General features: G+C 42.2%; 1 protein-coding gene across 3 annotated transcripts; it reads left to right on the top strand.

The window, feature by feature from the left end:
- LOC131665948 (uncharacterized) lies at positions 1-23,143 on the top strand. Of its 3 annotated transcripts, XM_058938229.1 has the most exons (18): positions 1-566; positions 2,404-2,783; positions 2,862-2,900; positions 5,167-5,516; positions 6,119-6,486; positions 6,865-7,203; positions 7,507-7,651; positions 8,078-8,444; positions 8,713-9,061; positions 9,498-9,725; positions 9,955-10,542; positions 11,680-11,982; positions 12,309-12,603; positions 13,099-13,365; positions 17,873-18,297; positions 18,587-18,772; positions 20,947-21,293; positions 21,524-23,143. In XM_058938229.1, exons 1-18 carry the CDS (start codon positions 435-437, stop codon positions 21,573-21,575), a joined length of 5,160 nt encoding a protein of 1,719 aa, XP_058794212.1. In that variant the 5' UTR covers positions 1-434; the 3' UTR covers positions 21,576-23,143. The 3 variants fall into 3 exon arrangements, with proteins under 3 accessions (XP_058794212.1, XP_058794211.1, XP_058794213.1); XM_058938228.1 differs by having other exon boundaries at positions 2,404-2,900; XM_058938230.1 differs by lacking the exon at positions 11,680-11,982 and having other exon boundaries at positions 2,404-2,900.
- Positions 23,144-25,470: the final 2,327 nt, after the last annotated feature.

Raw genomic sequence — 25,470 nt, 5'->3', positions numbered from 1 at the left:
TCGCTTTCGCGAGTAGCAGCTGCCGCGCTGAGCCTGCTGAGCGACGGACCTGTGCCCCCGAGGCCGTCTCTGTCGCTCTCGGCGCATGGGGGCTCGGCAGAGGCGCGCGCGCGCTCTCTCTCGCTCTCGCCACGCAGCAGCAGCAGCAGCCGAGACGTCGGAGCTGGTCGAGGGAGTAGCATCGGCAGCAGCAGCAGCAGCAGCAGCAGCAGCAGCAGCAGCAGCAGCAGCAGCAGCAGTGGTACTAGCAGGGGCACCGAAAGGGCAGCGAGGGACGATGGGCTGGCTGCATCGCTAGGACCGCGCGCGCTCACTGTCGACGGGGCGGAGCGCCAGCAGCAGGACGACGACCGACCAAAGGACGATCGATAGATAGTGGCTGCTGGCTGGTGCGCGCGGGGGTGCGGCCGGGCCAGCGGCTGGCAGTCAGCGCCATGCCCGGGGGCCCGACCGCCGCGGCCGCCCACGCGATGCGGCCCGCCGAGCTCCAGATGGACCCGCGCAGCCTGCCTACCTATCAGCCGGCCACCACCCCCCAGGCTGCGTCCTCCTCCGCCTCCACGCAGGTCAGTCGCATCATCGAATTGTGCATCCTACATCCTGCTGGCACACCGTAACCTACTTTTCTACCCCCATTCATGCCTCTCTCTCTCGCTCTCTCTCTCTTTCTCTCCCTCTGCCCCCTCGCCACTTCGAAATACAAGCTTGGGCTTTCGGCTACAATTACGTAAACGCAAATAATTGTACGACAGGCGGTCCGTGAGCGCGTGGTGCGTAAAGCGAGACGACGATTTAGTTGAAATGAATTTGTCCGAGGTGTGGACGCGGCGGCGAGCACACGAGTGAAACGTACACTGAAAACAAGCGAAAACGTTGACAGTGTAAACACAGCCTCGCTTTCGTCTCTCAGGCGCCAACGCAGGGAGAGAGCAGGAGAGAGAAAACGGAGAGCAGAGCCGCGTGCTCGCGTGTATACAGTCCTGTGCCCGCCACTGTGCCGCGCCACATGTACATTTATATAGGTGTGTACGTCCTATCGCGTGAAAGTGTATATGTAGGTGACCCGATTATAGGGATACTTAGGTTGAGGCGAATTATATTTCACGCAGCCAACAACTCTCTCCCTACCTTGTTCTTGAGAGAAAGAGAGCGAGTCAGGGAGAACGCGAGTTAAATAGCTTTGTTTTCGTCGCAACCGCCAATTATAATACGCGCAATATTTTATTATAATCACTGCGTGTAGGCTGCTTAAGCGCCGCTCTATTCTGCTTTATTTACCTCGCTCGGGCTGTACGAGCACGTACTGCTTGTTCAATTTTTATCCTTGTTATTTTCGATCATCGTTGTATGATCGCTTTATTATTATCATCGCGAAGCGTGGGTTGATGCGAGAGATTATTATCATCGCGAAGCGTGGGTTGATGCGAGAGTTCATTGCGTATCGGCTTTTCCCCCAGCTACGAAAAAAACGATGCGTCTGCTTTCAGACAAATTGGATTACATAATGTAATACAAAGCTTAAAATAACGATTTAACTCAACGGAGCGTCTATAAGCAATTGTCTACCGTAAACTAATTGTTAGAAGAAAAAATACCGTGCGCACCATTGATTATTCACGTAAAGCTTTTATTGTAATTATTCTCAATTCAAAACTAATTGTTTTATTATAACTAGCCAATTTTGAGTATTACATTACTGACGAAGCTTTCAGCGGAAGTTACCTTAGTAAGTTTAAGATTGACGCTCTGAAAATCGTTATCCTTGTATTATTGAATAAGTATTTATATACTGCAGTATGCGCGACCTTTAAGATAAAAATATTTCATCAATAATTGTTTACATCAAACAAATAGTTACGGATACTATGTAATTCGATCAAATTGAACAAAATTCTTGTTCTGTTTGCATTACTCGCAATTCTTATACCTGCATATTGAAAATTTCCAAACGCTATTCCATGCACGGATTTCCTTTAACAACATATGACAGCTTTATTAGAAATTTTTTCATCTATTAGAAATGTTTCATATGTATTTCGATACTATCAAAAATCAACGAATATGCTAAAATGTTGAAAAATGAGAACTTGAACGTAGACTGATAATATTTAAAATAATATAGTACACTCTACAATCCAACAATATCAAAAGGGAATCAAATTTCCCCTCCACACAACTTTCTAGTTTGTTATTTTTCCAGTACATATAATATTTAAATCGTTATAATGCTTTAATTAAGAAAAAAAATATTCGGTATAAGTTTGAATGGAATGTCATTTGTCCATTCGAAAAGTATTTGGGATGAAAATTTTGTTTAAAAGCTGTAATAAATAAAAGGTTAGAAATGAATGATGAAGAAAGCAATGAAAATGACGCATCGTTGAATGAATTTGCGATACACAGGTGGACGTGTCGACGCAGGTGGACTTGCACGAAGGAGCATCGTTGCAACGTGGCGCAACGCCGCTGTACTCGCGCGAGGACATCAAGGAGCAGTACTGCATAACAAATCGGCAGCTGGACGCGGTGGAGAAGTCTGGTGGCGGGATATTCGGTTGCCTTACCAGTCGCGGACCTTCGCCCTGCAGTTCCGCCGCCAAAGCTTCGATCCTGTCTGCCTGCGTGCGCAGCGCTCCCAGCGACGAGAACCTCTGCGACGCACCCTATCCTTATCCCTATCCAAGTCCCCATCCGCTCGCTCCACGCGCTCATCCCAGACAAATGCCGCCGCTCATCATGTACCAGCAGCCTTACTCCACCTACCCCAGGCACATGTCGGCCAGGTACCCGTCAGCCCCGTACCCTCATCCCTTCGACGTACAGGACGACGAAGATTGGCACGAGTCTTCCTTCTTCCGCAGGCGGCCCAAATCTTTCTACTCCGGGCCAGATCCAAAGAGGTACGTGATCGCAATCTTTGTGCCGCAATTTGTTCGCAATACCGCATGAAGGCCTTTTAAAAGTTCGTTAGTGTTGCATTTTATCGCGAATCGGACGTGAAAGCACTCGACAATCAGTTTAATCCGTGCTAGTTGGCAGAATTACTGTAACGAAGTGGCTTTCGTTGGAATTATTCCATTACGAAAACGTACAATTCGTTAATTGTAGTATAACACACTGAAGCTAGCCAAATTTAATTGTAGTTACGATAGTTAACTCCAGTATTGAAAATAAAACAATTTTCTTTCAATGTATACGAAGTGTACAATGTTCTTCGTGATTCGTATAAAAAATATAATCAAATTTGTATCTATACATATTCTTCAATAATTCAACAATTCAATGAACCATTTACAATTTTATAAATGTCGAGAGAGGAGCAAGTTTGCAGTCAATATTTATAGTTTGCAACATGTACATATTAAACAGCTTATGATCATCTTTATATCATTGAAGTACATCCTTTTTAAGTGTACGAAAGAAAACGTGCCTCTCAACAGCAAAGACTCTTATGTACTCAGCTTTTTAGACTTTGTTCTTCAAAGCACTCTTTAATTCTTTTCAAAAAAAGGTGTACAGTTGCCTTTCTTCAAAATTATTTCTTTCTTAATTTGTTTCTCCCTTTTTAAATGTTAATTTCAATACTTACCTTTTAATATTGAATTGTAATCTTGAACTAAATAATAAATCATCGATCGAGGAGATCAATAAGCGTTAATAATTAACCCACATGGATTTTTAAATACGCGTTTAGAAAACCTGGACGTTCGCTTTTTTTTCGCAGTAATATTTTTACGTCGTAGTCCTTTACGGGTCAAAAACCTGGGATCGTATAGCATCAAATGGCGCGATCGATTTTTTTCTTGAATCTGCTGTAGCACACTTCTTGCTTCGTCTCGTTTGTCGTCTTCCATTCATTACTTATAACTGGCGCGACGGCTGTAGCTACGGTGACGATGAAAATGAAAACGGCTTCTAGTACCAAATGCCCACTATTTCGCTAGCCAATTTTCTTTTATATTGTTTTGTTTCTTTTTTCTTTTCACGAAAACGGAAATTAAATCAATAAAGTTCTACAAGTTATTCCATGTGAAAGATATGTAAACATTTAGTTCATATTTTAAAAATAACGTTTTCAAATTATAAATGACGCATTTTTTTATTTTAGCGTTTATGTATGAAATGCGTTTGAAAATTCGTCTGCTTTCAATTGTTTGAAAAAAAAAAGTTGAAAATCAAATACCTTTAACTGTTTTTCCAGTTAATCGAAGGTTAACCGGAAGAAGCAATATTTAGTTTTATACATAAGATAACACAATAATCAGATAGAATGCTTAAACGTAAATAATATAATTACCCTGCGAGATTCGCGAACAAGCATTGATTCTGCATACAAATACGAGTTGTACATTGGCGTTTATGTGCTATCGACACGTAGAATGCAGAGAAATACACGCGAAGAGTTTTATATCGACTATTCATGAAACACCCAACTGGTCAGTACACGCATTAATGAGCGCGTGCAAGGACTGCAATAACAGCACGAGCTCCGGGAGCTTTTCAACCTCGCGCTATACCGATTGTTCGGACAATGCTGTCCTACATTTGAGTCGATTATGGCGCAGGTTTTGTTACACGAGTGTATCGGCTAAAATGTTCCTTCTTTTTCTAAACCTCGGTTACCTAGATTTCTTTTATCTAGGTAAATGAGGCTCTTCAAAAAGTTTTTTTATTTTAATTGTTCATAGAGCATTTATATTCAAACTAAATATTATGACTTACTGTCCAACGTAGAATCAATTTTCTTCACTTCGCGTCGACTATGGGCTACCGACTGAAACATTGAGCTCATCGACTGTACCTATTTCGACGTTAGTTCTGTCAGTCTATACGTACTTCATTTTAATATTGTGTGCGACTGTTTAACTGTAATTTTCAAGTCAATAAATATGAAAATTTTTCTCAATCTCGTTTCGCGAATATATGCAAAAAACTGATGTGCACGCATACAAATCAGCGGATATCAGAGCTCTTAATTGTAGAGCTATATGAATATAAAATGAAATATGCATAACTTTAATAAAATCATCATATTACGCTTTCATGTCCGAAGTCGACATAAATTGTATTTTTCGAGTTTTTAAAGGCCTATTTCAGAGGTTAAACGTATTCTCTCGTGAGTTGAACAAAATAATTATCGTAGCGTCGTATTGGCGGATACTGCAGGTACGTGTGGGTACCAGAGGACGAGGAGCCAACAAAGTTAGAAGGGCCTCGATCGGTGCTGCCCCCGTCGATGCAGCAGCAGCAACCGCTAATTTCGGCGTTGCACTCGCAGCAGAAACAGCAGCAGCAGTCGCAGCAGCAACCACCGCTAACGAAAGGCAAGCACGTGAGCTTCGCGAGGTCGCAAACGCTGACCTCGTTCGACATGCCGCGCACAAAGAGTCCACCGCGACCGCACAATCAGGAACGGCTGATAGACTCGCAGCCGACCGTGCACACCTCCATGGCCTCGACCTTGAGCAAAACGCATCCTGCCTACCCACCGCCGGAGCCTCGTATCGTCGTACTCGGTCAGTATCAACACATTCAAAGCTTACATCCTATGGCTCCTTTATCTACCTACGCGTTTTTTTCTTGCTCATTCAGCGTTAAGCTCCTTTTTTACCGTCCATCTCATATCTCTATAATGATTTATTATTAAATCGATAGGGTTGCAATGATTCCGCGATTAAATCCTTCGATAAAATCTTGTACTATACAAGACGAATCGATTATTTTATTTAGAATGTATTGAACACAAATTCCGAATTTAATGTTTAATTCTGATATCCGTTGAAACAAAATAAGGCATTCCACTGATATATTCATGTCAAGTAGAACAAGTCTTGATACGATCAGACGTATAATGCGATGAAAGTTTTGGGGAAAATTGCAACGTTACTGAACGGTGTTATTTGTCATACTATACAGAACAAGATTATTTTTGACATTGACAAAACTAAGCTTTTAAAGTAGAATAAATCTTGATATAATCAGACATGCAATAATACTATCTAAGAGATCAGGACAATGGTACAGCTTTCTCCAATAATAATAATATATATTATTATAGCATTACAAATTATATCGAAAAATTGTATTTTATATTGAATTTAACGAAAATCCAAACCAGAGAAACAGCCAAAACGCGGAACGATGAAGGCTCAAGCGACACAGACGGAACTGCCAGCGGGTATTCGAGGCCGTCTGCCACCAGTAACGCTAAGTCCACGCACAATTCACCGAGTGAAGATGGTGTCGCAAGGCGCTCAAACGAATGGCATGCTGAATGGTCGAAAGCTTCACAAGAGCTACTCGGAGGCTGGCAAGCTAAGTACACCACACGGCATTGGATCTGTGAAGGAGGAGCCAGCCGAACACGAACCGTTGCAACGCACACAAAGCGAGGAGCCACCGCGCTCGCCCTTCATTCTTGATACTCCGCCGCGCTCCCCTACCGTCGCTAAGGACGAACTGCTTAACGGGGATTTAGCGCAGGAGGTAATTTCTTTCACTTGTCTTCGCATCTGTATAAAATTCTTATTATATTTCGCTCGTTAAAAAATAGCTGAGCTTATCGGCTTGAAGATTTTCCATTTGTTGCGATGACACTTTCAATTTACAAATAATTGCGGCTGTTGAGTAGCCGCTTTTCAAGCTTGACAGCCTCAAAAAGTGACAGAAAGCTCCGTTGGAAATTTTTGATACTCGTCGGTTTATACAAATTGCAGCAATTAAGGAAGAGAAATGTCTGTCATTGAAGCGGACAGTGAAAAATAAAAAAAGCAGTAACAAGGCAGACGGATTCGGAGGAAAAGCGAAGAGATTTGCGATGAAAGAGAACGGATTTGAAATGGAAAATATTTGACGTAATTACAGTTGGCAAATAAGGAATTGGAGTTGGATGACGAGGAGATCCTGATAGATTTCAAGCCGGCGCCGGTGTCGCCGGACGCGCGAGCTCTGCTGGAGGAAATGGCGCAACCTTATCGTCGCTACGTAAGCTTGCAAAAGACCTTGTCCGACGGTGAGATTCAGGTGGAGAGACGGGAATTGATGAGCGAAATCGGCGAGCCCAGTTATCCCCACACATGCCGTAGAAATCATCCGCAGGATCCCTGGAGCAAAAAGCTTCATGCCCCCGTCCAGTTCTCCTCGACGCCCGAGGATCTATCGCTGCTTAGGGTTATCTCGCCTCCTGATGACCATAACGACGAGGTTAGTTTTTACCTTTCTACCGCGTACTACTAAGCTTACTCGCCGTATGTTTTCTTCTATTCGGAGAAAACGCGTAGTTTTGTTTTCTTATCTTTGACTTCACTTTCCTCGTGACTATGTGTGCATTGAAATTCAAATCTGATAATTGAGATGTAAAATTTCTCAATAAAGCATACTCAATGCTGACATTTTTTAGCGGCCTAAAATACCTACCTTCGTCTCAAGTCTTTTGCTATATATTTCAACAAGCTCGATCGACAGTTGTCGCAGTAACGGTAATAATGTCAACGTTTCCCTATTTAGGAGTTCCATGAAAACCTCGTGCGCCGAGGTTTGTTCCGTAAACGAAGCGTGTCCCTCGAGGACGGTGTACAAATTCTTTCAACAAATGAATACATCCTACCAAGGTCTCTTCCTACCTCACCGACGTCACCTACCTCAGCGGCAGGTTCGTATACACTTTTCGCAAAGTCGCGATTCCTTATCATGTCTTATATACGGCAACGCGTTACTACATATTAACACTATTTACCTGATTACGCGAGGGATTATTATCGAACAAGGGGCGGGGGTGCAAAGTTATTCCGCGTAAAGTCTCTCTGCACAGCAAAGTGCGTTTTCTCATCATACACCTCTGAAAATGCGTGCTTAAATAAAGAAAGCTGCTGAACGGGAAATCGACCGATTGTCAGTAGATTTAACAGGTTGGTAGAATTAGCAGCTACGCGCAATCACGGAAAGAGACATAAGATCGTCGATAGGAAAGCAGCGAGACTTTGCTTGAAGCGTCGCCAGCGAGAAGGGCAGAGAGTAGCAGCGTAACGCATGGCCTGGGCAATGCGTAAGAGGTGTTTGCGACTGGTTGTTGGCACAGCTCCATCGCGGATGTCGAGGGAGACACGCGACGGCGGGACGCATCAGCGACACTTGCTGCACGCGGGCTTCGTGGCGCCGTCGCCGTTCGCCTCGAGCGACTCGCTGACGAACGACGCCACGCGCGACCACAGCGACGGCATCTGGAACGAGTCGCAGGCGACCGTCCTGCAGGCCGACGAGCGAACCGGGGGCGCTGGCGGCCTGCTCACGCCCTCGTCCAAGCGTCGCCAGCTGCTCATACTGCAACACCAGCAGCGATCGTCCATGGACACCGACGCGCTCGACGCCGAGGACGAGATGGACGTTTACCCGTCCAGCCCGAGGATCAGGCTCGAGGCGCCCACGCCCGTTACCACAACTCCTACGTGAGTTCCTTTTCTTCTCGCCTCACCCCGTCTCGTCTCGTCCCCTTCTTCCATTTCCTTCCTTTTTCCATTCCAAGCGCGCTGCCTCGCTCGCATGAGCGAGCAAGTGCCGCATCCACTGTCAACGTTATTAAAATTATTCCGCGCGGCTTCGCTGTCGATCGCCGATCGGAAGCGCAGCCGACAAGACAATACTCGCGAATACATTTCTCATGCGCCACGCTTGGCCGCGGCGAAATAAGCGCTGGAGTAATGAATGTTTCGACAGCGCGGAAGCAACGTACTCGATCACAAATGGACGAACGAGGATGGGATACTTGCGACGTAGCCCGTGCCCGGCGGCTTCGTCGCAGCCACACTCGCAGTCCTCGAGCGAATTCGGACTGAGTCGTTCGGGCACGACGGACATTAGCGAGACCTCGACGACTGACGACTATATCACTGCCAACACGTCTACGGGTACAGGGACCACCACGGGCACGGCGACCAGCTCGCTTGGCAGGCCGACAGGCCACATGCACAAGGCCCCCTCCGGGCCCATCTCAGCAACTGCCACCCAGGCGGACGGGAGCTCGTTCGAGAGCGCCAGCTCCGTCTACAGCCTCGCCAGGAGCGAGGTAAGCCGCTGCTCTCGCTTTGCCGTTCTGAACGTGTCGCCCAGTCGTTTTACCAACGCGCCAAGAATCCAGGACAGCCCGTGCATAAAGTAGACCGAATAAAAATAGTATCGCGAGACGAGGACGCGTCTCGTCGTGAGGTATGCGCAAATGCGCCGCGCGCAAAGTGCAGTCTAGGGAAAATCGAGCGCCCGTACAATTGATCCAGGCAGCGTCTCGCGCGCATGTGCGGCTACTCACGCTTTCTTGCATTCATTACGAATCGGATCTTCTGGCAGTGCGCACGTCCGTAGCAACTTGTTCTGCCCGCACTATCCCTTCCACGGCGGAAAGCAAGACCAGCCGTCGCGACTCGCGATCGAGTGTACACGTCCGCGCGGGGATGAATCTGTTGAAAAGCTCAATGCCCCGTCTGAAATCGGCAACCTTCGATCAGGCCGTCCTGGATCACGAGCTGAGCAGCCCCCGCGCGCTCAAATCGAACTCGCCGTACAGCGTTCAGCAGCAGCAGCAGCAGCAGCAGCAACCGTCACCAACTAGATCTTCGAGCAGTAGCAGCTCGGGTAGTTACGACCTCGAGGATGCCATGCCAGATAACGCGCAAGAAACCTTCAAAGCCGCAGCCCACGGAGCGCAAACCGCAACCAACGAGCAAGAAATCTACGTGAGTATATGCACACGGTCGTTAAATTATTCCGCATAGTTGACGTTGATTTTGGCAAAAACCAAATGCACGCTAGTTAGGCTCGTTCGATCATTCCCTCGATAGAAGTATAGAGGCGCATCGCTCGGCTTCTTCCTTCGGGAATGGCACGCGCGCGAGTAGCGCGACCGAGCGAACGAGATGCCGGGAAAAGGTCGCGAACGAATGTGTACGATTCTTTCCACATCAGGACGGGCATCGTTCGTCGTCAGGCGGTTACGCCGAGTCACCGCCCGACCCGCAATTCTGGAACGAAGAGGAGCGCCGGCGCCGGAAGAAGACGTTCACCCTGGACTTTCCAGCTGGACTGGAGCCCACGGACGGCGCCAAGTCGACCGCCGACGCTCCGGCCCACCCAGCCAGCGGCCACGGGGATGCTGCTAGCACCAGCCTGTCTCCGAACCACCGCGAGCGTTACCGCTCTCGGTCCAAAAGCGCCGCCGCGCGCTCGTCGCCCCACCGCAACAGCAAACGACGCTCCTTCGACTCGACGACTCTCGCGCAACAGCAGCAACAGCAGCAGCAACAAATGGCGAGAAGTCCACAGAAGGAGGAATGGCGCGAGCAAGGCGACGAGCAGGCTCACGCGCCGACGAGCGATGACTCGAGCTGTAGCCACCCCAGCTGCAGTCATCATTACCACGTGCATCATCATCATCCACACCATCACGTACATCGCGAGGCTGCCACGGAGTCGAGGCATCGGCGCACCAGGGACAGTCCTCGGCGCAAAAGCGCCGGCCACCTTCCCGCCAGGCGACGGGGCAGTCGAGACGAGGTAGGTGCCCCCCCCAGACACCACTTGCTCACCGACCACCCCGCTTCCCCACTCGCCCCAACAGCACTTGTCGCTTCGTTTGAGACCGCAAATTTGAGTGGCTTGGCTTTCAAACACGCGGCCGTGACGGATGTGGCACAAGCTTGACTTGCTTCTCGCCCCAAAAGTCTCGCGTTTCTTTTTCTTTATTCGTCCGCTGCGAGGCCTAAACTTTTTTGTTTGCTCGATGTCGCCATCATCAGTTGATCGTTCGCAGTGGATAGTTTTTATTCGTAATCTTTTAAAAGCTGAATCACCATTTCGATGACACCGTAGATTTTAGACTCTTTCTGATTGTCATAGAAATGAACTTTTTTCAATTATGAATGGAAAGACATGTGAAATTTTAGTCTCTTTGTTTTTCTGTCATATGCAGTATACCAGCTTATTTTGATTTCTCTTTACTTTTTTGTTAAATTACTTTCTATCTCAAGTCTCATTACATCACTTAGTTTTTTTTTCCTATCATAGATATCTTAAAAATTACTTTAGACTTGACAGTGCAAAACAAACTGAACTTCAACTAAAACAAGATTGTAAACATTCATACATAATTTCTTTCTACAGCATCTGCATCGTCATAATTGTAAAGCTTATCTTTCACACCATCATTTCACATCGGTACATGCTGTTTCTATGTTCATGAAATATCGTAGTTATCTAGCGTGATACACGATCAAATGTACGTAAAACTTTTGATGTACCATAAATTTGTGTTATCGTAAATCGTCCAGTATCGTAACCGTTCATGTGTAAATATATGTCAAGATTGTCATTAAAAAGTTACTTAAAAATTGGCGGCATCAGTGTCTAAACCACATGTGATTAAAAGATAATCTGAAGAAAATGATGGCTTCTTGATGTTAGTGACAAGTAGATGTGTACATCGAAAGCTTCGCATGCGACTATCTAGCCTTTGTCGAGTAGACACAGACACGCACCCAAAGACGGTTGAAAGAATACACATAAGGCCGAAGAACGTGAACAATATTGAATGGAATGCGATGGAGATAGCGTAGGCGTGCGTAGTACACGTAGCAAAGAAGTAGTAGATGAAAAGTTCAAAGGAGTGATGAGGCTGAAATTGACACTCGGCAGGATAAGAACGCGGCGTTAACGGGCAGTCTGCCGCGGCGTCGTTCGCGCGCGGTGGATCACGTGAGTTCGAGCCGACTGAGCCCCGGCGGTGGCGGCGGAGGCGGACGTTACAGCGCGAGTCCGGGCCGCAGTAACGGTGCCCAGTACTCGACTGCGCTGATCAAGTCGCCGAGCCCCGAGGTACGGCTAAAGGCGCTGTCGGCCGAAAGCCTTAGGTCGGTCAGTCCCGGCAGCGACAGCGTTTTCTATGGCATCGACGACTCAACCACGGACCAAGCCCACTGCCACTGTTGCGGACGAGAGGTCTTTTTTCTTTTTCCTTTCTCTCTCTATCTTTCTTCATTATACTTTTCGCCGCCATCTCATCGATCGATCTACGATCTTCTGTCAGAGCTTTACAAATTTTGAAAATACCATTCTTTTTGAGCATTTTCTTTGAATTTATCGATCGTGCAAAAATGTTTTCTGATAATTGAAAAAAGTTTGCGACCCGAGGAAAGTATCCGCGATAAGCCGCTGAATGACATTTGCCCGGAAAACTTGGCATCGTTTTCTTTTCTTCCCAACATAAGAAAACTCATGGCAACTCTGGCGGAACGCTGTTAAAATTTGCATTCAAAACCACTAAGGTTTCGGCAGACATAGTGCAGCCTCCAGCTGGCTTTGCGGATTCACCGGAAGGAGGTCACAGGCAAACATCGAAGCATACTGCGGGCCATAGGCTGTTTAAGAAATTTGATAAGCGCTATCGATCAGAAGATCGCAGTGAACGCCGTTATCATTCGAGCAGCACAGGACGATCAGATTTGAGAGCAAGGTCGGAAGAGAGAGGTGTTGGGACAGGTAGTCGTTATGGAGAGGATTTCAGCAGAGAACGATTTCATACTACACGAAGTACCGATGCTAGCATGGAAATTCTCACAGGCAATTATTATATTTAATATGCTTTCTTTATTTTCTTATTTCGACTCAATATTATGGAAAACTTATATTTCATCGTGCTTCATTTATACTTTTTATGTCCATTCAACTCGCCAAATTATTCTGCATTAAAATGCGATTATCGCAATGGAATTATTCGTAAATCTTAACATAGTACTCAGTTTACTGATTTCGCTAATACAAATATGATGTTATCTGCGTTCAACTTTTCGTTGTTTTCTCAAAAACTCCATAAACTTTTCTCTTATTTTACGAAAATTGGATCAGTTGCTTCAAAACTTTTAACCTTGTAAAGATTTATGTACATGGACCAGATTTTTCCATCACCACGTGTGTATTTTGATTACTTATCTGACTTAGCGTCAAGTCAAGTTGCCTGCGTGCAGGCGCCTAGCTAAACGGGGATGTGCAAATTAATGAAATACTAATTTGTCTTATAAATACATTGTAGTTGATAAACGAATTGTTCATTATCAGGTCGAGAAGACGAAGACGCCTACACAGAGCCGTACACTAGTTACGAATGGCTTTATATAAGTGATTTTGAGGAGAGTTGCGCTTGGAGACGGCCGGACACTGCGGAAGACGACGACGACGAGGAGCGAAGGGGGGCTCAGGAATGCACCGAAAGTGAAAAGAAATTTAAAAAGAAGTATCAAGCTGCCACGCACAGAGTTTATTTACACAATATATATTGGAAAAGTACCGGCGAAATGTTCAAAAGAGTGCAGAGCAAAGCCTTTAGTAAGTTTTTTCTCCGATATGCAACTTCATTCTCTTTCAAATTTCCGAGTTTGGAATTTTATATTTTCAAAGCCGGATTTTCAAAAATTCAGTTTTAATTAGACTGCCGTTTCTCGTCTGTGTTATCTGAATATGTGCTGGCACGCATTCATGTCGAGCCAACTTTACTTGATTTTGAAAATAGGTTTATATTCAAAATAAAGTAGAACAATTATTCCTGGAAGACAAATTTTTGACGTTCATCAGAACGTTTAGTCTGAAGATTATTCAAATCGTACTTCCGATTGCGACACGCTCGACCAAATGTCACTTTTGTCGATGAACACATCGAAGAAATGACAGGAAAATGGGGACGTGATCTTGCATTTTCCTTTATCTTTTATTTTGCGCTTCCTTTCGTCCGGATAAAACTGCTTTCAGATATAAGCATATTCAAAAGATTGATGGCTTAGATCATCTATCCAGGAGCCCTCGGGAAAGATTAATTTAGCAATTGTGATTTATGACACCAATCACTTACGATAATAAAATAACTTTGTTGCCTGCATTACGTTATCATAGCAGCCATGGTGATAATCATCTTTCGAAGCTTAACTGGTGATTATCGAATTATCACCAAATAGGACAATTCTGTGAAAGATCTAGGCACGTTGCTTATTTAATTGATGAAAATCAATGATAGTAAATTGAAACTCACAAGAAATTCTTACAAAGCTGGAGATACGTTTGCGCATCACACGTGCAATAGCTATTTTCGGCACTCAGTTTCTCGCGCACATATATAGAAATTCTAAATCAGTTAGTGTTCAGTACACATTCATGATCGAGCAGTGGAGAAGCAAGCAAAAAATAGACGAAATTAATTTCAATTGCCGCAGGTCGCGTTTTAAAATTAGTTTGAGAAGTTTCGTCGCTAGAAGCGTCGTTTGCGTAAAAAGAGACGCGGCAAAAGCGATTAGTGCGACGCGACGCGATGCGGATGGGAGTACGCGGTACACGTTACCGCGGCTACCCAAATAAGTTCTCGTGCAATGGTCTGCGTATTGCGTAGGCCTAAATATAATCGGCGAGTCGCGACTGGTACGTCGCGACTCAAGCGCCTCGTAGTAGGTGGCTGACGCTTTTGTCTTGCCATCGGCATTCGCGAGTATTCGGCCGACGCCAAGCAGTCACTGGGTCAGGAGGAGAGAGATCGGGTGCGCGCGTGTCTTGGCCAAAATCGACTGCCGTGCGCGTTTGTTTATTTTCTCTCGGGTCCCCTCGCCAAGTGTAATAATGGTGTGCGACTCCGCGGGCGGTGAATGTCCGCTAAAGATCGAAAAGCCTTGCCAGGAGGAAGCCAGCGGCACACTCAAGTCGTCCCTGGAGCAACTTCTTAAGTCGATGCTGAGAGTCTGGGTTACGGAAAGGCAAGCGCTTACGAGGCTCGGCGTTCTCAAACCCTCTGGTATTTGCCTTCTCGTGCTTTCTATTTTTGAAATGCAAAGCGACCGAAAGAAAAAGAAATTGTTTGCATCGCGCCTTTCCGCTCTGTGCTTTTCCATTTTCTAAAGTAATTTTTCGTGTTTGCCGCGGTGCAAATAAAACTTGTTTAATTTTATTTCCAAAGAGAATATCAATTTCATGAGATTGACATGGAATTAACTTTTCAAAATTTTTTAGTCAACTGTAAGTTTATTACTTAATTGTCAGTAAGAGTTAAAAGTATACCAAACGTATAAAAGGAAAACAGATCTTACTGAACTTTGCCGATTTGCGAGAAAATCACTCACACGATTGTTGATCGAAAGCTTCTTTGAATCGACCTACATCGACCTACATAACGAGATCGAGTCAGCTCATAGACACTTGATACATAAATTCGCAAACACTTGGCCTTGTTTCTTTTCCTTGTTTTCCGGAAAGCTCAACAATCGATGATAGATGCTCGATTCCTAATGGCCCCTCAGCGTGCGACTTTCGAGTCATAGCAGCGTTATTTGCCAGTGTCTTCGGTTGAAGTGTCTGGGACAAAGTTCGAAAATAGCATTATGTCGACAAAATTTTTTTTCACGCACTCGATCGTGCCTTGCCTTCCTCCCTCTCCCTCAGAATTTCAACGTGAGTGGAGAGGCAATGAACGCTAAAAAGGCGAGCTCGTCGCTGATTTATACAGAGTTCAATAGCGCGTACAGCACTAGCAGCACTGACACGCTCAATTTATTTAGCTTAGAGCAGAAGCTCTGGCTGCTGATCAAAGGCTAGAAATGATTGTTGACGCGGCGCGCTTTAGAGAAAGAAAGCGAGCGAGGCAAAGAGTACATAGTGGAAATCAATGGAACGTCGCAATACAACCGACGCACTCATCGTGGCGGCTGTACGACCGAGAGAGCGCACAAAGATCAATAACGCAGCAGCAGCAGCAGCAGCAGCAGTGAGTTGCCGTGGATAAGAGATAGACCGGACGGGAGATAGATAGGTAGAGAGAGAGAGAGAGAGAGGGAGCGAGATTCCAATCTGCCAGGCAATTTTCGAGGAGCCGCGCCGCGCGCGTCGACATGTGCTGCGCTAATGCGACAGACGGAATGCACACGGAAAATCAATGAAAGTCAATTCCGGCTAATCAGCCGGCGCGCGCGCTCCGCGGGCAATCGGCGTGTCGGCGAGTGATCGTCGCGCGCCAATTTCGGAGCGAGGCGCAACCGCGTTCTCGCGCGCCCTTCAATTATTCCGATTATTTATCTGGCAGCGGGCTCAATTGGCGCGCGGCATTGGGAGCCAAGAAAACCGCGCGATTGCCACCTGACCCCCTGACCGAATCGCTATAACTCACCTCTGGGCGAAGCGACCGCGAGTGGATTCTTCGGATGTCTCTCGGGCTCGCTGCTGCAAACTTGGACTTGCTTCATTGGCGAGACCTTGAGCAAACTCCACTTTTCTGTATCTGCGCGCTCTTCTCGTACCGTTGCGTCAGCAAAATTTTCGCGCCTCTGTATTCTCGAAGTATAATGCTTGGAAGGAGAAAAACTAATGTCGTTTATCATCGAGTATCGAGAATAGTTGAGTGTATTGCGCTGGATTACAATTTGTGAAAATAAAAAATCCGGTTGCTTTACAATAAAAGAAAGTTTACGAGTTAGTGGACCTTGAGATACAAATCCCAATTTATTTTATAGATCTCTCGTCAAGTAATTGGCCAATTTGTCTGGGTTCACAATTGTTTCGATTCCGAACAAGATGTTCGCATGCCCATACGTTCTAGACTGCCTGATCCTACTCTCTCTGTACACGATCAAGACTTGATAGTTTTGCTCATTTGGTTCATTCTACGATTCGTTGAAACAAATTTTTAATAGAAAATATCATTCACTTTGTCGATCCAAATGCGATGCTAGACAGCATTGGAAGTATAATACCGGAAATCTATTATTATCGCTCCCTTAGAATGCTCAGTTAGCTAATAAAATATATCTTCTAGGGTACTAGGCCTTTCCGCATCGTAAAAATCATGCAGAAAGTAAACTCTGTTGTCATTTGATGTCATCGAAACTCATAAATGTAACCGTATTATGCCATCATCGAGTTGAACGTTTCTTACATTATGTTCTCTTCTTCATTTATCAACAGGCTATCAACTATACAAGATCGTGTCGGTTATTGTTGCTTATTATTATATTATATTGCTTATATATTATAGCATTGTTGATTGTTGAAACTGAACATTGTTTTTCAACCACAACACTTTCACGGCTATTACTTGTGGATTCAATTATATCTTATTATATACCAAATGGTATTTGAATGAAAATTGGTGCAAGCAGTTGAGCCGAGTTTAGTTAATCAAAACTTTGTTACTAACGTTTTGTAGACGTATATTTAATATATTTATTTGTCCCGACACTCCTCAATGCCGTCATATTTGAGATCGATGACGTGAGTTTTCTAAATCGCACATCATTGTTCTCGATAACTTCCTAGAATCAATTAAAGAACGTAAGCTAAATTTGTCAAACAAAACAAAGTGATATGATTAAATAATTAATTTTATTATTTACCATGTCGACGTCAAATACATATGCGCGTATACATCAAGTAATTTATTGAATAATACGGACTACTTTGTGTTCTGAAATTACTGTTCCTTCATCAAATTCGTATTTTGATTTAGTGCCAAGAAGTTCTTACATTTCGTATACTAGTTTGGAAAGCCTTTTCAACTGTTGTAAAAAATACCGTACATGCAAAAAGTTTTAATTTTAAGAAATTTTTGGCGGGAAAAAAATCGGCTCGCATTCTGGAATAACACAAAAATGGTAAATACTTCGAAAAAATGTTAACAGTTACGATAAAAATCAGCAAGTGAAGTGAAGTTGATTGAAGCACTATAGGTGTAAGAGAAAGCCTCTCATCGGCAACTTTGCCGAGTACATGTAGACACACAATGTTGCCAAGAGTGTCAGCTGAAGTAGCATCTAGTAAGAGTTTGCCGAACGCGAGATGCTGAAGCGAGCTCGTTAATACTTTGCAGAGAGCGACAAGAAGGTGGTGGTGAGACGAAAGGCCGGTGGCGAGTTTGGCTTTCGCATTCACGGCTCGAAGCCGGTAATGATATCGGCCATCGAACCCGACACCCCAGCCGAGAACTCGGGCGTGGGCGTGGGCGACATCGTGGTGTCGGTTAACGGTAAGAGCGTCCTCGAAGCAGTGCATTCGGAGGTGGTGCGACTCGCTCAATCGAACCCCGACGAGCTCGAGCTCGAGGTCGCAAGTACGAGCAACGTGGTGGCGCCGCACCTGGGCAGAGATGGACCGCCCGAGACCAAGCAGGAGCCGGCCCTCTACTCCGGCTACCTCTGGAGAAAGTCCATGTCCACCTCGGCCCGAGACAAGTGGATGCGTCGCTGGTTCGCCCTACGTCGAAACAACTGCCTTTATTTCTACAAGACTGATATGGTACTGCTTGTCGCTTACCTATTCCTTATAATTCTTTGCATGCGCGTGCGATCAGCTAACGGTCATTCAAAAAAATCATCCCTGCTAGTTAGTCCATGCATGGGACTAACATAATCAAGATTATCCGACCATATGCACTAAAATTACCATTCACAATAGAATGTATTTTAGCGAGGAGGATTTGCGCTCGGGAGATCATTGAATTATTTAGCTCCGTCGGTGAACGGCGTCAACGCATTTACTAAAAGCCCGTGCAAGCTGGTCAAATAGCGTAATATCCATTTCACAGGACTCGCAACCAGTGGGGGCGGTAATGCTACTGAAATATGTCGTGGAACTGACTCACGAATCACGAGCGCACAGTTTCGCCATCAGCAAGTATGGCGCACCGACTCTGCATCTTGCGGCTGACACAGACGAGTTGGCGGCTCGATGGTGCTCGGTCATCCGAGAGGCCGTCGAAAGGAATAATCAGGTAATATTACAATAATATTACAAATCCCTAAAAAAAACATTTATCTTGTCTTTCGCGGTATGAATTCATTGTGACACAACCAGGTCAGAGTTGTATGCGTACAATCGATATTAATTATTTATTCGTTGTAGTGTCGTTACACATATGCCTGATCATTTATGCAATAGAAAACCTGAGATACATTCTCGCTTTCTCTCAGTTACTTCTTAATAGGAGAGTGTAATATCTTGACGACTGAATAAGTGAATTGTGCGCGCGATTCCACGTTAGGTGAAACTGATAAATAAAACATTCAAAGTGCACTTGAATTACATTTGCAACGCACACGGTTTTTTTCGACAGAATAGTTATTTCAAATTTAATAATAATTCTTCCAATTTCGTTACAACTTTAAGTGAATATGGGTCAAAACTGCAATTGAAAAATCATCGTTACAACGCAAATAAAACAGTTTTCGTAATGAAAAACGAGAAAATGTTTGTTAAAGGCACGAGGTTGAGTGGAAATAGTTTGAATGAATAAAAATGTTTGAAATCTTATAGTTTTTTGATAATTGATCAAAATATAAAAATACAAAAGTTGTTAAATAAATGAATAACAAAACTAAAATAGCTGTCATGAAAAAACTTGCTATATTACAAATATTCATACTCACAATGAGAATTATTAACAATTACCGAAACGAATTGAAGAAAAAAGCGTAAACAAAATAGAAATAGAAATTAATTAAAAATTAATAAATAATCAGAAAAAAATACGACATGCCTTTTCAGAGTACGAACGCACATTGAACTTATCCGCGCTACACACAGCAGCTGGACCTTACCGTCACCGCTTTACACTTTACACCGGTCGCTACAGCGACGTCGGTTCTTGATCGCGCGCCTAGCTTATTCGCACTTTCGATCTTCAATCTCTGCCCTTTCACCTACTCGGTTTACCCGCCAACGCATCGGTCCAGAGCTAGTTTGTCCATGGAAACGACGAGTAAGCCGGCAATGCCCGGAAGCCATGTGCTTGCTCGTGGAGTCTAACGGCCTTCGTAAACCACGTGCTTCACAAAGTTGCAGGGTGGCCATTACGAGAACGACACGCATACACGGTCGTCTACGTTCATGGGTCACGCTGGTGGCCACCGCTGTTTTTCACGCGTTTTATCATCGCATATATGCTTCTAATACAGTCGCTACAGATATACAGCTGTGTGAGCTTCCATGTATCTCGTGCGTACATTTTTCACACTATGCAATGTTCATATTGTGCGAGCGCCGTTATACTCCGTTAATTTAATTAATTCGCCCTGACACGGTTCGACCTTAAGTTTAATTCGCAGAAATACATATGATTCTTACAGTTGATTTCTTAACAACTAAATACTCTAAATTAATAATAGAGGAAAGTCGACAACCAGCAAACCCAGAAAGTGGCTGCATTACTACTTTTTGCTGGGTGAATTTGTATAGCAGAGAGTGATTACTGAAAGGTTGTTAATTTGAAGAAAATAACTATTGCACTATGCATCGTGTGGCTTGAAATGTCCTAGTAAGAGACTTTGTTTTGCGAACTAGTTCGAATCTCAAGCAAATCCATTCGACGCGATACTAATCGTCATGAAGCGTTAGGTGTATCTTGGTCGAGAATGCACTGTGATATTTTCGATAATGCATTGATACGACGATGCCAAGTTAACGACTTTTAAACTGTCTTTCCAATGAAGCCGAAGTCCGATCTTGTAAGATAGAAAAACGACGAAAATACTGAGAGCTAAACGAGGGCACTCAGTAAGGGACAAGTGTGTCTTTGCTCGGCACTGCGACCGCTTTGATGATTTTATTACTTTGGTTTTCCAGTCGCTCTGATTTCTTTCTTTGTGCCTCGAACGTTCAAACGTAACTTTTTGCATTAATTTCTAAATTTTTTATTACTTAAAATACAAAAGGAATATAAAATTTGAACCGCATTAAACTGCTTGCAATGGAGAAGAAAAAAAAGACGAGGTACAGATCGAAACTAACGAGCGCCGGGTACATCGCTATCTTTAAAATTATGTCGATGTCAGGCGATCGAGCAACCAGAGATACGAGGTAGCGCGAGATGGTTGCCAGAATCAAGGCGTAGACTGCCGAACTTAGACGATCTGGTTAAAGATTAGGTGCCGTGTGATTTGTTCCCAGGCGGATACGTGGTTAGAAGGTTCGCTGAGGCTGCAAAATTTACCGGCGAATGTGATCCAACGGCCGCACTGCTACGGCTACTTGAGTAAGCAGCACGAGCGAGCGCGTCGAGCTTCGTCACCGACGGGATGGTCAAGGCGTTACTGCGTGCTGAGGGATGCTGTCATGTATTTCTACGAGGATGCGGGTTCCGAAAGAGCTTTCGGCGTCGCTTGCTTGCAAGGCTACCGAGTGCTTAATAGTGCCTCTAGCTCTGGTGGTAGGAAACACGCTTTCGAACTGCAGCCGCCCGATCCCACGCAACGAACTTACACCTTCGCTTGCGATTCCGAGATGGATAAGAAACGGTAAGACTTCGATAACTGTAAGTCATATGGCGGCTTGTTTTCCGAATAAACATAGAAAAGGAAAACGTATGACGTTATTTATACACCTCTGTTCTTGACTCTCTCTCTCTCTCTCTCTGTTGTTAAAAAAAAAACATGCACTCTATAAAAGAAGAAAATGCTGAAAGAAGAACAGCATTGAAACTGGCATAAACCTTGCAGTGGTTATAAATAATAAATTTTATTTGTAGATGGCTGGCAGCGCTGGAATATTCGATCGATAGATGGATAAAAATAGGTTGACAGTAGTGCGAAGTCGCGACCGCCGTTACCTGCAGCACCAGAAGCCGGAGTCAACTGAGGAAGAAAGGGATTGCACGGTACACCGTTTGAGCCACATCATTTTATTACCATTTTCGTTAAATCAGACACACACTTGATTTTATTAATTCGCACACAGCCCAAGCATTCACATCACACTCCAGATCCGACATCCGCGTGCGCTGTCCCTCGCCATTATAATATCACACTTAATACGACGACGAATATTAGCCGGTAAATTTTAACGTTGATATCGAATCGTGAAGTTATGACGTTATTACACCAACGTTTGCCTCTTTTAATAGTAACAATACGTAAACAATCGAAAACACGACTTTCCTAGGTTGTATTATTTGTGTATTACTACTGTATTACATGTTTCGAAATATCGATAATATTTACGACTGACACCTTACTTACTGGACAAGTATCGCGGATAACAATTTGTAATCATCTTATATGATACAATGTATTTATAACTTGGATATATAAGGTTTTTAGTTATGTTTGATAATAAAAATTTATACTATACGTTACAAACGAAACCAAAAATCGACAAATGCTATATGTGTACGCGGTGGAGTTAAAATATTATGAATTATTCAAACAGAAAAAAAATATACGAATGTAAAGTTTATATACCTGTACATTGATTTTAGGTTTGTAATTCATTAATAATTTATAATGACTATTACGGAAAAATGGTGCATAAATACACAAATTTATATGTAATGTAAAAATACAATATTATATATATATATATATATATATATATATACATATATATAATATAAACATTGTATAGAGATCCGTGAGCATACAGATGCAAATGGATATTTTGTTGAGATGAATGAGTGAATATTCACTGCGACTGAAGTATAAAAAAAATCACTTGAAGAAATTCTTATTGTTATAAAAATAAGAGAAATAAGAACTTGATACGGTAACAAGTGTCATATTATAAAAAAATAGGTCCAGTGTGTATGAATAGTCTAAAGAGTGAAGATTAAAATGAGAGTATGTAGTAGGTGTTAATTGTTATAGAAAAAAACAAAGTACGAATGTATAAGAAGGTAACGATTTAAAAGTTTATATACCTCGCGCGTAAGCCTTGACAAAACCAAAATGAGGCTGCATTTAAAAATAATGTTTATAAACTAAATCCACACACACACACATACACACACATACATGTGTATGTGCGTGTGTGAGACAGGGAAAATATACAAATGAGTAATGTTTTAATTGAGGAGGAAATTCAAAATTGTTTATTATGAAACAACATGAATACATGTATGTAAATGAGTTAATAGTTGGATCAGCTTTGATTACAATTTGTTGTGCCATAAGCGATCAACGATGCGTTATTTTTATGCGTTCGGTCATCGTGGTAATACCACATACATAAGGAAATTGATTAAATAATTCTAAAAGATAAAATGAAACTTATAAAAATGAAAATAAGGAAACAATTAATTCACCCACGCAATAAACTAAGATGATAATAAAGACTTTAATACAAATAATTTAATGGCTCAATGCCACCTTTTTAAAACCCAGTCTTCTATTTTATTTTATATATGTATATGTACATATCTGTGTATATAAATTTCACAAAATTATTTTCATATGCACATAATTTTTGCACGTTGCTTTTTAATGAAAAGTAAACGAGTATTTATTAATTGAATAATATAAATTATATGTTGCTTATGTATTATTTGGCAAAAAATGTGTTACTTTTAGATTAATTTCTCACCCGATGCTGCTCTCTTTTATCAAAAAGATCCTACAACTTTACATATATAATTTGAAACAACGAATGAAGAAACATACTTTACACATTTTGTAAATATTTTATAAATTTTATTAATGCACTAGAATAGAAATTAAGCTTCAAAAGATTATTGTGGCAGTTTCATTCTGTGTAATAATACTCTTAAGCTCTTATATATACATATAAATGCTTCACACACACGCACGCGCGAGCGCGTGCGCACGCACACACACCACACACACAGAGGAAGCATTTCTATTTCTCAATCTTTTAGCAATAACTTAACATATGCCTAATGGTAAATAAGGAAACTGCATGTGTCGTAGAAAAGAATTTATCATCGTTTAAGTAATATAGTAAGTACAAGTGCATATGTATTTTATTAGTTCAAACATGGAACCAATTTCATAATAAAAAATGTGTTAAGATTCTTATTTACTCAAATCAATTGAAGAATGCTTCATTGAGTATGTGGTGACAGAAACTAAAAATTAAAATATAGTTTTGAAATACGTTTATTGTTGAGCTCAAGTATACTTCTTCAAAAGGCAGCTTCACAGTTTTATGAGTAATAGAATAATATCGTTAGCATGCTTGTCGTCAATATCATTCGAACTACAGTAATTTTTAAAGTTTAGAAGTGAGATATTGTCGTAGAAACGTGGGCGTAAAAATGTTTGATGGATGTAACTTCTGTATTACTCCACAGTAGATATAATTAAAAGATGTTTACATATAAACACGTAGCATTATGTATGTTTCGAATGGATGAATTCAAGAAATCATATCGCATGTTATAATGCTTAATATTAAGAATTTAATTTTTGGCACAAAATGCTTATAGTATGTAAAGTCAGCTATTATGAAAATTCCTTTGCATTCATAACTTTGCGACAATTTTATGTTTACAATAATTACAACTAGAATATTTCTGAACATCTCAAAGCTTTTTTGTAGTAATGATCAATTTATTAAATTAATACCTTTGTAGAAAATAGTTTGGATTTCCGTTTTATTTCTTTTATTTTTGATCGTTATAGTAGATGTTCCAATTATTTTATAATAGTTTTCATATTATTGTATAACTGATCTACTTAATTTATGCATAGATCAATAAAATTAATGTCTCCATTCTGACTATGTAACTATTTGCAGAATCAAGGACAAAACATATACCATATGTTACTCTGTCGATTTCGTCAATTTTCGATTTTGATTATTTTTTAAGACTGTTTTTTTCAATTAATTATTTCTATATTATTTTTAAAATTGACAAGCAATGAAAACATAAAATTGTTAACCATAAAGAACATAATTTTATTCTACTGAATGTTTAATCATAAAAACTGCAACAAAATAATTTGACTTTAAATTACTTCATTAATCGGCTGAATACATCGCACATAAAAATGATTGAGGCTATAATATACTGTGGGAAAAATATTTAACACCACTTTTATATCAATATGACTATACAATGCTCAAAAAGTAGTTTTTCAATTTTGTACGTTTTCGTTTTCAAAAAATTATTTATACAAAATATATCATTTATTTTCATGATTTCAACGTAATATCTATGGGCGGTTTCGTGGTACTTGGAATTTAGTATTATGTAGTTTTTTATAAAATCAACACTATTGTTATATTCAATACTTTAATAGCGATGAAAATGTTTCTTTGTTTTTTTCTTTTAAATTATTTCGTTAAAAAAAGTTTTCATAAAATTTACATTAATTTTGATTTGTTACTACTTCACACATTCATTAGAACAATAAATACTGTAGTATTTTTGTAAAGATTCTAAAAAAAGTATGCATCAATTTGACCTCGATAGCATGTATATTTTCCAAATGTGACGTGTTTTTTGATCTATTTCTGCTTTTTTTTAAAGTGAAACAAAAGATAGCAATCTACGAAATAGTGATGAAAATTTTTCGCGAGTGTAAAGAATGTATCATTAAATAAATGATCATAAAATTTTTTGGACCTGTATATTCTGATCCTTGACCGATCATTTACTTGGAATTAAATAATTTCAATCAATATACAGTCAAACAAAATATGTTATTCCTAGAGTGTACACGAGTAAGTACTGTACAG

The sequence above is a fragment of the Phymastichus coffea genome, unplaced genomic scaffold (genome assembly GCF_024137745.1).
Source record: "Phymastichus coffea isolate CEN01 unplaced genomic scaffold, Cenicafe_Pcof_1.1 PCOF00055, whole genome shotgun sequence".
Classification (NCBI taxonomy): Eukaryota; Metazoa; Arthropoda; class Insecta; order Hymenoptera; family Eulophidae; genus Phymastichus; species Phymastichus coffea.
Note: the sequence above shows the minus strand (reverse complement) of the source record. Positions and strands in the feature narration are given on the sequence as shown.